Source organism: Arachis duranensis, chromosome 5 (assembly GCF_000817695.3).
Source record: "Arachis duranensis cultivar V14167 chromosome 5, aradu.V14167.gnm2.J7QH, whole genome shotgun sequence".
NCBI lineage: Eukaryota > Viridiplantae > Streptophyta > Magnoliopsida > Fabales > Fabaceae > Arachis > Arachis duranensis.
Genome location: NC_029776.3, coordinates 92,037,256 through 92,050,252, shown reverse-complemented (window position 1 = coordinate 92,050,252; position 12,997 = coordinate 92,037,256). Strand labels below are relative to the sequence as shown.

General features: G+C 33.9%; 2 protein-coding genes across 2 annotated transcripts; one reads left to right on the top strand and one right to left on the bottom strand.

The window, feature by feature from the left end:
• Positions 1–1,634: 1,634 nt before the first annotated feature.
• LOC107490353 (uncharacterized) lies at positions 1,635–5,717 on the bottom strand. Its single transcript, XM_052261824.1, has 4 exons — positions 5,661–5,717; positions 5,485–5,561; positions 2,157–3,309; positions 1,635–1,766 (listed from the first exon to the last, which is right to left on the bottom strand). Exons 1-4 carry the CDS (start codon positions 5,715–5,717, stop codon positions 1,635–1,637), a joined length of 1,419 nt encoding a protein of 472 aa, XP_052117784.1.
• Positions 5,375–6,991, top strand: LOC107490400 (uncharacterized). Its single transcript, XM_016111167.3, has 3 exons — positions 5,375–6,416; positions 6,618–6,690; positions 6,772–6,991. Exons 1-2 carry the CDS (start codon positions 5,736–5,738, stop codon positions 6,687–6,689), a joined length of 753 nt encoding a protein of 250 aa, XP_015966653.1. The 5' UTR covers positions 5,375–5,735; the 3' UTR covers position 6,690; positions 6,772–6,991.
• The last annotated feature ends 6,006 nt before the right edge of the window (positions 6,992–12,997 follow it).

Genomic DNA, 12,997 nt, shown 5'->3' with positions numbered 1-12,997 from the left:
TGGATCCGTCACTATACCTATGAATTCGAGTAGTATTGCTATTCATATATACATCTTCTATAATGATTTAAAAATATACATCTATCTTAATAAGTTATTAAACCAATTTAATTGGACTTATTTATTAAAAAAATTTGGCTATGATCATATCAATAAACGAAAATAATGGACAAAAAAATATCCATTTTTAAAATTTAACTTTGAATAATATATTTTTATTATTTTCTGCTAATTGCTTACACTTTAAAATAAGGGTAAAATATAGGGTAATTTACCCAAATAAATAAAATAGGTGAAAACTTTACTCAAATACATAAAACAGATATTCCTTACCTGATTGTGCAATTTGACACTTCTATGTAAATCGTGGGAAGCTACTACGGTTTACAATTTTAACATAAACCGTGGCAACCTACCACGGATTATGAATTGTGTGGTTTGTGTGTAAACCGTGGCAAGCTCCCACGGTTTATGAAGGAGAAAATTTGATCACAGTGTGCAGTCTAACTGATATGTTATCTGCTATGTATTTGATAGTTTAAGCGGTTTGAGATTCTATGATATACATTATTTCCGTCACAGTTATCATGCACAGTCTAAATGATACCATATTGATGCAATCAAACATCTAAAATAAACGGATTTTATTCATATGAAATTAATGCAGAAAATCAACATGGTGACATTCATAGACTTAACCAACCATACATAACTCAACTGAACAGTTAATAAAACAACTAAAACAACAAGGTAATGAGATCTACGCATCCCCCCGGTAGTATGTCTTCGCTGGTCACAGTTCCTCTGCGTATGCCCAGCCTGACGGCATAGCCCACAGCGTTTCGGCTGGTTCTCCAGAAACTGATCCATACTACCACGGATCCTGGTTGCCCTTGGACGACCTTCCTTTGCACGCCTCATGTTAGGATCAGGAATGATGGTTGGCCCAGCATATGGAGGCCATAGGCCTTCCGGGATAGGCGGAACAAAACTCTGCTTGTAAACATTGAAAACTTCACTCATACGATAGACCTCGTGAACATATGACGCCCAATTAAGGCGGGAGTAGGCGTTATATGCAATGGCATGGCAACAAGGATAATGCAGCGCCTGAAAGTGGCCAAAGTCGCATCTGTGATCTTTAAGGGAAACTCTATAGCTACCCAGCGAGAAGCGCCCGGTTGGTGTTGTCTCGGCCACGGTGTACTCCGATTGATGCCTGTCGTATAACGTGACAGTGAAGCACCTTGAGTCTCTTAGATTCCGATCAATTGCCTTGGCCAATGCCTGGCAAAATTCATTACCAGATCCGAGTTGTGCCTCTGCTGTTTGTCCCCGTACCACAAAAAGTTGAGCAAGCCTCCCGTAAGTTGACTGAACCAACGATGTGACCGGGAGGTTTCGAGTTCCCTTTAGCACCGAGTTCACACATTCACTGATGTTGGTTGTCATGTACCCGAATTGTCTACCACTATCCTCATGTTGGGTCCATTTGTCGTACTCCATCCGATTGGCCCATTCACACATTGCTGGATTCTCAGTTCGCATGATGTCAAACCAGTAATAAAACTCTGCTTCAGTCTTTGCGTAGGCAGCATTCACTAACATCCTCCTTGAATTTTTACCTTTTAAAGTTAGGGCAAAATTCGCTGCCACATGCCGAATACAATATGCTCGGAAAGCACGTGGAGGCAGCCACCAGTCTCAGGTGCCTCAAGCGCTGCCTTGATCCCGTTATGCCTGTCAGAGATTACAAGGATACCCTCCTGAGGAGTCACATGCTCTCATAGGTTGGACAAGAAGAATGACCACGACTCTGCATTTTCTCCTTCCACAAGGGCGAATGCAATGGGGAGGATGTTGGAGTTCCCATCATGCGCTATCGCCAACAGCAGTGTCCCTCCATACTTGCCATACAAGTGGGTACCGTCAATACTGACGAGGGGCTTGCAATGACGGAATGCCTCGATACAGGGTGGGAATGTCTAGAATAATCGGTGAAAGTACACCGTCGACTCATCAACCTCACCACGAAGCCGAACAAGAGAGGTCTTCAACATGGTTATTGTTCTGGCCATTGTTGACTGTACTCCTAGCATCCAACATGGCAACTCCGCGTACGACTCTTCCTAATCTCCATATATTTGTGCCACTACCTTCTGCTTCGCCATCCAAGCCTTCTTGTAACTAGGCCTGGAACCATAATCGGCTTCTGTAGCTTGTTGCAGTACCTTTACCGTAACTGCAGCATCTGCCCTAACCAACGAAAGAATTCTCGCACAGATAACGTGGTAATCCAGCTGACGGTGATCACTGGAAATAGAGGTTTCCAAGCATGTGTGTGGCCCGTTGTACCTCCTAACCTCCCAAGTGCCCTTTCGTGCACGCAGCGCAACGCGAATCAACCAAGTACAACCCTTGCCGAATTGCTTGCATTTTCCATGATACTTCAGATGATCTGATTCGATGACTCTGTACTCAACACCTCGCCGGATGCTATAGTCCTTCACACTCAGCATAGCCTCATCTTTATTCTGGAAAGGTTGCCCAATCTGAAATTCTGTAGAAGAGCCCCCGACCGTGTTACCACCGTCCTCCTGTTGACCAAGAACCTCCAAGTTTAGTGTGGAGAAGTGTGGAGGGTACTGTTGAGAAGCAGAACTTGAAGGCCCATGCTGCACATGTGGATTGGCACCTGTGTCGTCGTCGCTGTCTCCGATGATATCGACAGGCTCCTGGTCAGAGTCATCATCACACATTGCATTCTCTACTCTATCAGGTTCACTAAAGCCTTCCATATAAGGTAACTGACAACCACCGGTGCCCACGACATCAGGCTGCTCAAAGATTCCTTCATTCTCCAACTGTACAGAACCAACAACCACCGTTCGCTCTAAATCAGCCGCGAACGTAGAGGAACCCACCGGCGGAAGATACGGTCTGACCGCAGGCATCGAACTAGACGCACCTCCCGCGGCAGTCGAGCTATGAAATGGAGCTGATGCCCTAGAACTATCGACACCAACCTCCAACTTCGCAAACAACTCGTGAATTCGGATCTCTGGAAAACTCCTAACACAATGGAACAGAACCCTAATATCTTTATCAGCCGCTAGCACAAAGGTATCATACTGAACACCTGTCGAGACAATTGTGATGGGAATCTTGTAGAATAGCTTCTTCACCCACTTCGTACCAAAGACGCCAAACTTCTGCAAGATGCTGTTCTTTAGATCTGACAAAGTGCTTGACGAACCGATGAATACACTCAATGGTTCTTTGTCTGTGAACTTCACACCATGGCTTTTGCTTTTTTAATTTTCCCAGAGTAATGCACTAAGGCAAGAACACTCTCCTCCTCACTTGCCATTGTGAGAATGATCTCTTGTGCAAGTAGAATGTCACCCACATATATATATAGAATTTCTGTGTTCCTAAACCGTTGTAACCTACAACGGTTTACGATCAAATTTTCTCCTTCATAAACCGTGGGAGCTTGCCACGGTTTATGCTTCGCATTCTCCCTTCATAAATCATGGGAGCTTACCACGGTTTACACACAAACCACACAATTCATAATCCGTGGTTCGTTGCCACGGTTTATGTTAAAATTGTAAATCGTAGTAGCTTTCCACGGTTTACATAGAAGTATCAAATTGTACAATCAGATAAAGAATATCTGTTTTGTGTATTTGAGTAAAGTTTTCACCTATTTTATTTATTTAGGTAAATTGCCCTAAAATATATGATGAATTATTATGATTATAATACATGAAAAGTATTATACTTTTAGACGATATTATCTATTAATCAAAGTAAATTTTATGATGAATTATACAATTATAATGCATGAAAAGTATTATGATTCTGCACAACAATATATGTGGTGCCATTTAGATTGGGTTTGAAGAAATAAAAGTATAAAACCAATCAAAAATTAAATATATAAGTCTGCAATTTGGACTGAAATATTTTGATTGATTCTGAAATTCATTGTAATACGATTTAGAGTTTTGATTTTGATTTAAAGGAGATGAGCTTTGAACTCAAATTTTAATATAGTAGTGTTTGAATAATTTGTTTTATATTAAAAATCTTCGGTATTATCTAATTACATAGGTTTAACGTTTAAGTAACTATAATAATATTATTGTATGAGATATGTATTGGGCATAATTACTTTGTAATTTTAATCAACTCTCTGTTATCTTAATTAACATGTAATTTATTTTAATTAGTTGTTTTTTTATCTAATCACTAATTATATTACTAATTTGAGTGGCTTAAATTTAACTAAAATTAATTTTTTTTTCTATAAATTTTTATATAATTTTTAGAAGTGTTAACAACTTCCTAATCTCTCAAATCTTTTTTGCCATTTTTTAAAAAATTGAAAAAAAAAAGACTTCTCTAATAACCGTAGCTCTTCTCTCTTCGTCATGTAGAGCCATTTCACATGGCATACTTGCACAAAATAAATAAATAAACGTGGAAATTCAGGTGAAATCGATTTTACGTAAAATTGATATCTGAAAGTTGTTGGATAAAAATTTAATCAAATTAGTCAAATTATCTAATAATTCTCAAATATCAACTTCACGTAAAGTTGACTTTATCTGAGTTTTCACCGTAAATAAATAAATGAAGTATCAATTATAGTTTTACATAAGCCGAAGCTACAATATCTTCATTTAGAACTGGAGAGATGCTTTAGCAACTCATTTAAATTTTTGTCCGACTTTGAGGTTGTAACTTGTAACATACACATGTTGATATCTATTTAACTAAAAACTTTAGATTAAACTAAGTGCAGGTGAATTTTCACCAAAGATACAAAAACATGAGAATTTTATCTTTTTTTTGTTTAAATTTTTTCAAAAATGCCAAAGAAGATTGGGAAGATTGGGAGTTGTTAATATTTTAAAAAATTACATAAATACTCGCATTAAAAAAATAAATTAATTACAAATTGATTTTTATCAATTATTATGGTTAGAATATTAATGTTAGTTAAATTTAAACGACTCAGGTTAGTAATATAATTAGTGATTAGATAAAAAAAAAACCAATTAAAATTCAACATGTCGTAAAAGATAAATTATGTATGAATTGTAAAAGGATAAAGATAGACTAAAAATCATCTAATTATTTAGTCATCAAATCTAAAATTCTAAGCTTGAATTAAATTAAATTAAATTAAGTGCAGTTTAGTTTTGAACCAAAAAAAAAAAAGAAAAAAAGAAAAAGAAAGACAAGACAAAATCCAGGATCTACAATAACAAAAACATGGTTTTGGTTTGCTTTTGTAACTACATAAAAAATTTTAGCCGAACGTTAAACGGAACACCCTCCCTCGGTGCTCACACACACACACACTCTCTCTCTCTCTCTCTCTCTCTCTCTCTCTCTCTCTCTCGCAAAGCCTCTGTTTCTAACTCTGTTGCTATCATTCTAACACCCTTTTTCTCCATTCTGCAAATTCACATCTTCTTCTTCTTCTTCTTCTTCAATTTCCAACCGCTATCAAAATAACCACTCTCCCAACGCACACAATTCCCACACTGAAAACAAATAAAACCGAAGAAAAAGCCATAACTTTATCACACACCAATCAAAAGCTCGAAGAGAATTCAGTGAAGAAGCTCAAAATACAACCACACACGCATCAAACCAATCAACACACTGTCAGAACGATTATCAAGAACAAAAGGGGCCATAATCAATATTGTTCTGCCATGGGTATGGTACCTGAAAGATCAAAGCCACTTCACAACTTCTCCTTGCCATGCTTGAAATGGGGTTCTCAAAAGTTCCTAAGATGTGTCAACGCTCCCTCCAACATCACCTTCAACAACGATAACAATAACCCTTCTCAACCTTCTTCTTCTTCCCCTGATCGCAGATCCTCACGCCTCCAACCCAAACCCCAAATCAACCAAATTGAACCTTCTAGACTCCCCAAGAGAAAATCCAACCAAAACTTTGATGGGGTACCAGGGAAGAAGCTCAAAGTTTCGAACTTTGAGGATGGAGGGGGAGGAGCAGGAGGAGGAGGAGAAGAAGGTGGTGGTGCAAATGGTGATGGTGGTGGTGTTTCTAATAGGCCTTGGAATTTGAGGACAAGGAGAGCTGCTTGCAAGGCACCACCGTCACCATCACCATCACCACAAGCACAAGCACTGATATCACAAACGGCATCAGCACCATATGATGAAGAGCGCAATAAGTTATTTGATGTTGGTGGTTCTTCTTATTTTCAAGTGAAGGATAAGAAAGTGGTGATGATGAATGAGAGAGCCAAGTTCTCAGTTTCTCTCTCCAAGGAAGAGGTTGAACAAGATTTCTGGGGATTGGTTGGGACTAGGCCTCCTAGAAGACCTAAGAAGAGGCCTAGAATTGTTCAGAGGCAATTGGATGTAAGTAGTGAAACACTATCATGTTATGATATGGAAATTGAAATGATTTTCTTTGATTTAAATTTTCACTTTTTCTTTTTGTGCTGTGAGTTATGAGAAAAATTCATGAAAATTCTTGTTGCTGGTGTTTTGCATAAGTTATCGGATGCCTTATGTATACTAATTGCATTGTACTTTTGCTGTTTGAAAAATGCATTGCAGACACTATTTCCGGGGTTGTGGCTGACTGAGGTTAATGCAGATTGCTACAAAGTGGCTGAAGTTCCTGAATGAGGTAAGTTTAGTCATTGCTTTTATGGCAGCTGTGAATTTCAGTTGGATCACTAACTAGATTTTATGGTCAATGGTTATGCAGGGAGGACATGATGGCGAAACGGGACTCCGGATGTCCCAAATGCCATTCTTGCTGACTTCTTACACCTTGTGACATAAATAATGGTAATTGGTAACCTACCAAGTCAAAACCATCTATGTAAAAAGGTTGTTTTCAATAATCCTGTAAGTTTTTAATTTTGCTGTTCTTTATCTGAATGTAGTAACTTGTAGATCTATTGATGAACAATGTTACCTTCTTCTTCAATTTGCCATCAAATTATAGGATCCCACTGTAGTAGTTTTTACCTTTACCATTGCTCTCAGTACATAGTAAGAGTAACTAATAAAGCTTCTGGCTTTCCTCAAAATTTGGAGTCATCGATTCGCTGCTTATCCATCGCAAACAAATTTGATCTTCTCCATAGCAGAAATGTGAATAAGGTGATAAGCTATACTGAACTAGAAATATGCTTCAGGAAGCTATTAACAAGATCAGAATCTGTTTAGTTCAATTTCGATATGGTACTGAGAAGTTATATTTTATACGGCACTAATTTTTACCGGGTTTGAAGATGGAAAAATTGGCATATACGGATAGCTTAACATGTACTAGTGACTTTTGGTTACACACATTAATATGGTTAATGCATTCTTCTTTGTAATAGAAGAAAATAGAAATAGAGAATGCAAGGTTTTGATCAATTGTTAATCAAAACTCATCTACTTTTGTTACTAAGTTTTGCATTCTACACATGGAACCTGGCATAGAAGCTTGCCAAACAAAGGTCTATAATTATTGAGTTAAAGAAGTGCTGCAAGTTCTAATGGTTACATGGTTGACTTTTTTTAACTTAGAAACCAATGGATTTGAGCCATTGTTGAAGTTGGATAAGGAAGCCATTTCTGTGAGAGACAAGATCAGCAGTTGTTCCGAGAAGGAACAGGTAAAAACTCGCAATCTGTTTTCCTCTCAGCTACTGCATTACCATTGAAGATCTTCCTGCTCTGAGCCATTGTCATAAGCCAATATTTCATTTCACCCATTATTGTTTATTGCATCTGATAAACAGGAAAACAAATCTGTTGAGTGCAAGCAATATGATGGATGATTAAGGGTTCTTTTTTTTTTTGTGTGTGTGTATAAAGTGGAAATTATCAATAATTTCCCTTTTAATTTCTCTGAGCTTCAGAAATCCTGCTAGGTGGTGGAGTTTATCTGAACTGTCATTGCAGGTGAAACAGTTTTTCTTTTTTGCTTTGGTCAAAACCACAGGTATCCTATTCCTCCGGCCTGAGGCAATCCTGCTTGACTCAGGTAGGGCCACTCGCCACTCCGATGGAGAATCTCTCCCTTCCAAGTTTTAACTTGGTTGCGTAAGGCATACCCATAGGACTTGAATCCAAGTATCCAAGTCCTTTTGGAAGCAGTTAATGCTTGTTGTGAAGTGGCACTTCTATCTGTTGCTGTGATCATAATTTGTTGAAACTCTTGTGTCATTTTCATGTTAGCATATGATTACTTAAGGCCTATTTAGCAATTCAAGTACTTTCTAGTGATGAAAGTTCTTGAGTAGCTCTAAAAGATCTCAATTCTCAAGTAATTTCTGAAGGAATTGGACAGTTGAACGTTTTGTATTGGATGGCATGGTTCTTGAACATCATCTGTTTTGTGCTGAGGAATTGAATCAATGGCTATCTAAAATATTGGATCATGTAAAAACTATGAAACATGTTTGTTTATGTACTACGTGTTTTTTTTTTCTCTCTAACCCAGAGTCCCTTATAGAGTGAGTATACGAAGTAGGGCTGGAGGTGACTCAGGCAAGCTCAATGACTAGTTCAAACTCGACTCATTAATAGCTCGATAAGCTGAACTCGTGAGTTGGTAAGTCAAGCTTGAGTCCGGAATTGAGCTCATAAATTAAATGAGCCGAACTTGAGCAGCTGGTGAGCCAAGCATGAGTTCGGAATTGAACTCATTAGTTCGTGAGCTGGCTCGATTATATATATAGTTAAATTGTTCATAATAGAAGAGAATAAGAGAGACACATTTATATATTAATGTTCTCAATTATAGAAGAGAATAAGAGAGACACATTTATATATTAATGTTCTCAATTATTTAAAATTTTATAATTATTTTTTATATATAATTTTGATGTATGACATAAATAAAAATTTATAATTTATAGATAAACAATATATAAAATTAAATTTTTGTAATATTTTTTGATATATATGTTATAATTTATTGATATAGAATTATAGATTATGTTTTTGTTATTTGAGCCGGTTCGTGAGTTCGAATTGGCTTGTGAGCTTGAGCTAGTTTGTAAGTTTTTGACGAACCAAGCTTAAACTTAAGAAATAGACTCGATTGTTAATGAACTAAACTATGAGTAAGCTCAATTTTTTCGAGTCAACTTGAACTTGGTCTAATTTAGCTCATTTATAATCCTAATACTAAGGATATAATACTAAGGATATAAACATAGAATGTTTGTTTTGTTGGGAAAAAAATTTATTTAAGCTTTCAAGTTTCAATATATTGAATAAATCTAAAAAAGATTTCCATTAACATTCATTAAGGCACTAGCTGTCAAAAGTCAAAACCGAAATTGTATTATCAAGAAAAATGAGTATTATTCCTTTGGTTCTTTATTTTTTATTTCTTATCATAAACATGGGTGAGTTTTAGCTTGCACTGTTGCACATGGCAGGATTCAGTTACGCGTGACAAGTTTTGGTGGCGTGGCAAAAAATTCCTTCCTTAATTCCTTTATTACCGGAGAACTTGTTTATGGGTTTAGGGAGAAATTGTTTGTTCTACCACGAGGTTTATTTCGAAAGGTATTGAGCCAATAAAAAATACAACATAAAATATTTTTAAGTAATTATTTAAATTAGTCTCTAAAAATTTTTAAATAGGATATTTTAGTCCTAAAAAAAATTAATACACAGATTAATTTTTAAGGTTTTACTTCGATAGACAAATCAGTCTCTAGTTTATTTTTCGGCAAAATAATTACCCGTATCAATCCCAAAGTTGTTTTTATATATAAATAAATAAAATAAAATGATTATTTTTTTAAATACAAAATAGAATTCCACACTATTTCAATCATAGTGCTTGCAAATTGAAAATTAAAATATTTTTTTATATCTGTTCACTGAGACATTAAAATATTTTTTTATATCTGTCCACTGAGACCTGCAAAATGAGACGCCTACAAAATAGAACCGCGGCCATTTTTTTACTATCCCAAGCAAAATGACTTCCATTAGAACATTAGGATAGATAAGGAATGATTACATTGAATCTTCCTACTTAAACAATAATAAGCTTGGATGTTTCATAAAAAGAGAGAAAGAATTGTTAAAAACAGATTTAGATTTTGTTTTATTTTTAATTTTTTACATTTAATTTTTTTAAAAGATACCTTATTTTTAAATATTGAAAATAATAAAAATATGTTCAGCTGGTCTATTTTTAAAATGTATTTTTTAGTATTTTAAAATATAAAATTATATTTTTATTAAATGTACGTTTTTAGTTATTTAATTTTTTTATTAAGTTAATAATTTATTTTTTATAATATCAAACATGAAATACATTTGTTGAATTTATAATCAATTTAGTTCTAAAATTTATAGTTCTAAAATTTAGGATCGAACAAGTATATTTGTTAAATTTTTTTATTTAGTACTCAGTACGTACTGCCTGAATTAAAAGAGTTATGTCTAAACCTGTTCTTAACAACTCCTCTTCTCTTTTGTGAAACATCCAAGCTTATTATTGTTTAAGTAGGAAGATTCAATATGGTCATTCCTTATCTATCCTAATATTTTAATGGATGTCATTTTGCTTGCGACAGTAGAAAAATGACTGCTGTTCTATTTTGTAGGTGTCTCATTTCACAGGTGTTAGTGGCAGATATAAAAAGATTATTTCAATCTTCAATTCGGAGGTACCATGACTGAGATGATGTACAATTCCATTTTGTATTTAAAGAAATAATCATTTTATTTTAGGAGCTTTTCACCGTTAGATGTTAGACATGGTGAAACACTGAAGTTGGTAAAAACTATGCTATGATCCAAGTTGAAAAAATATTCAACTAGAAACAAAAAATACCTATACATAGAAACTGTGAGACTCCTGCCACAGTTTCTAGCCATTTTACAAAATACACATAAACTGCGATACCCCCAGTGCAGATTACATGAAGATTTGCTTTGAACGTAAACCGCGCCTGTAACGAATTACGTAAACTGTGAGACTCCTATCGTAATTTATATAGTTTATAGAAAAAATATATTTTAATATCTATTTTATAAAATGTATATTTTGATAAATTTAGAGGCATAATATTTATTTCAGTAAATTATCCTAATAATAATAATAATAATTGTTCCCACTACTTCTATCTATAATAAATATGGTGTTAAATAATTTTACTTTATAGCTAAAAAATAATGTTAGGTATATAAAAAAAACGTACTACCAATTAATCACTATATATAAAGATATATGTAATATTTTATAAAAAAATTATATTACTATAAATCATTTTAATTATTTATTTCAGATTTAGATGAGGGTCTATTCCAATAGACTAGTTCCAACCGAATGAATGAACTCTTTTATAGATTCATTTGTCTAAAATAGGATAAAATTGTAATTAATATTTTTATTCTCTACCGTTAAATAATATACCAATAGTTTAATGATTGGAAAAAATTTTAAGTGTATTAAGTACATATATGTTTTAATAATTTTAATCATTAATTTTAATTATAAAAAATATTTATAATATACATTAATTAAAATTAATAATTAAGATTATTAGAACTCCATTCTAAGTACATTTAAAAAATTTTCTGATGGTTATACTAAACATTTAGACACTTACCTATATTAGAAATTAGAGGTGAATGCTTTACTTTTTTCTGTCAGGTTAAAACGGTAATTTTTAACCTGTATGTGGTAGGATAAGGTGAAACATTCACCTCAATGCTGTCACACTTATATTGTCAACATATAACACATTGGCAAAAAATTTCCTAATTTGTTACCAGAAAACTTGTTTATGGGTTTAAGGGAAAATTGTTTATTCTCTCGGACATGGGATTTATTTCATAAATAAAAAAAGCTTATGTTGAATACTGGGCCAATAAAAAATATATCAGAATTTTTTTAAAAAGTGTATTGGACCTTTTATTGTTAACAACCCATAATTAATTGTGTTTGAAGGCCCTATGTAGTCTCTTCAAATAGTAAATTGTCCAGCTCTATAAGATGTCGTCATTTAACCCCCTATCTCCGACCTAAGGTATATTATTTTTATTTTTGCATCCAGTAGCACTAACATACCACCACCATGTTTTTTTTCCCTAGAAAAAGTAATAAACATCCATGTTAAGTGTTAACCATTTGTCTTGAAATCTTATCATCCTCCTATACGTTTGCATGACAGCCACATGACAGCTTATATTATTGGCACAAATTTCCATTTTCTGCATCACATCATCCCATACACTTGTGTCTATAGTCTAATTAATCTATCTTCATTAAACCATATATATTCCACTTCCCAGATGGACCATGGTAAAGAAAATTATAGCAACTTATAATAGATTTGTGACAACAATCCTATAATTCAGTACCTCTTTCTTTCTTTCATTGCTTTAATTGGATATTAGCATGAACTGCATGTGTACAAAGATAAAATTAAATTAATTAATTAATTAATTAAAGTTTTGGAGAAATTATTAATTATTATATATATTTTTATCTTTCTTAATTATGATATACACAAGAATTCTTCTATGCAATAAAAAGTTTTGGACATTACATATAAAGAAATATAATTGTCACTCACGGTTCATGTGCGACAAAAGTTTTGGACATTAATTAATTAAATAAAAGCTTGCTTTTGAATTATAAGATGAGAAAGTCTAAGAGGTCAGCAGATTTTGTGATTTTTAGCCATCAATAATATTTTTAATGATATGAAATTGTATCTAATAGTATAAAATTATTCAATTTTCTTTTGATGGTTAAGTGCTGACCAAAATTTAACAAAAATGCTGACCCTCTAGCACTCTTCTTATAAGATTAATTGGACGGATATTAGGACAAACACTGAAGTGAAAAGAATGTAATAATTTGCCAATCAGAAAAATCAGGAAGATAAAAAATAATTAATTTAAACCGTCTAAATTTATTTTATTTATTATTTATTTAATATAAGATATATTAAATA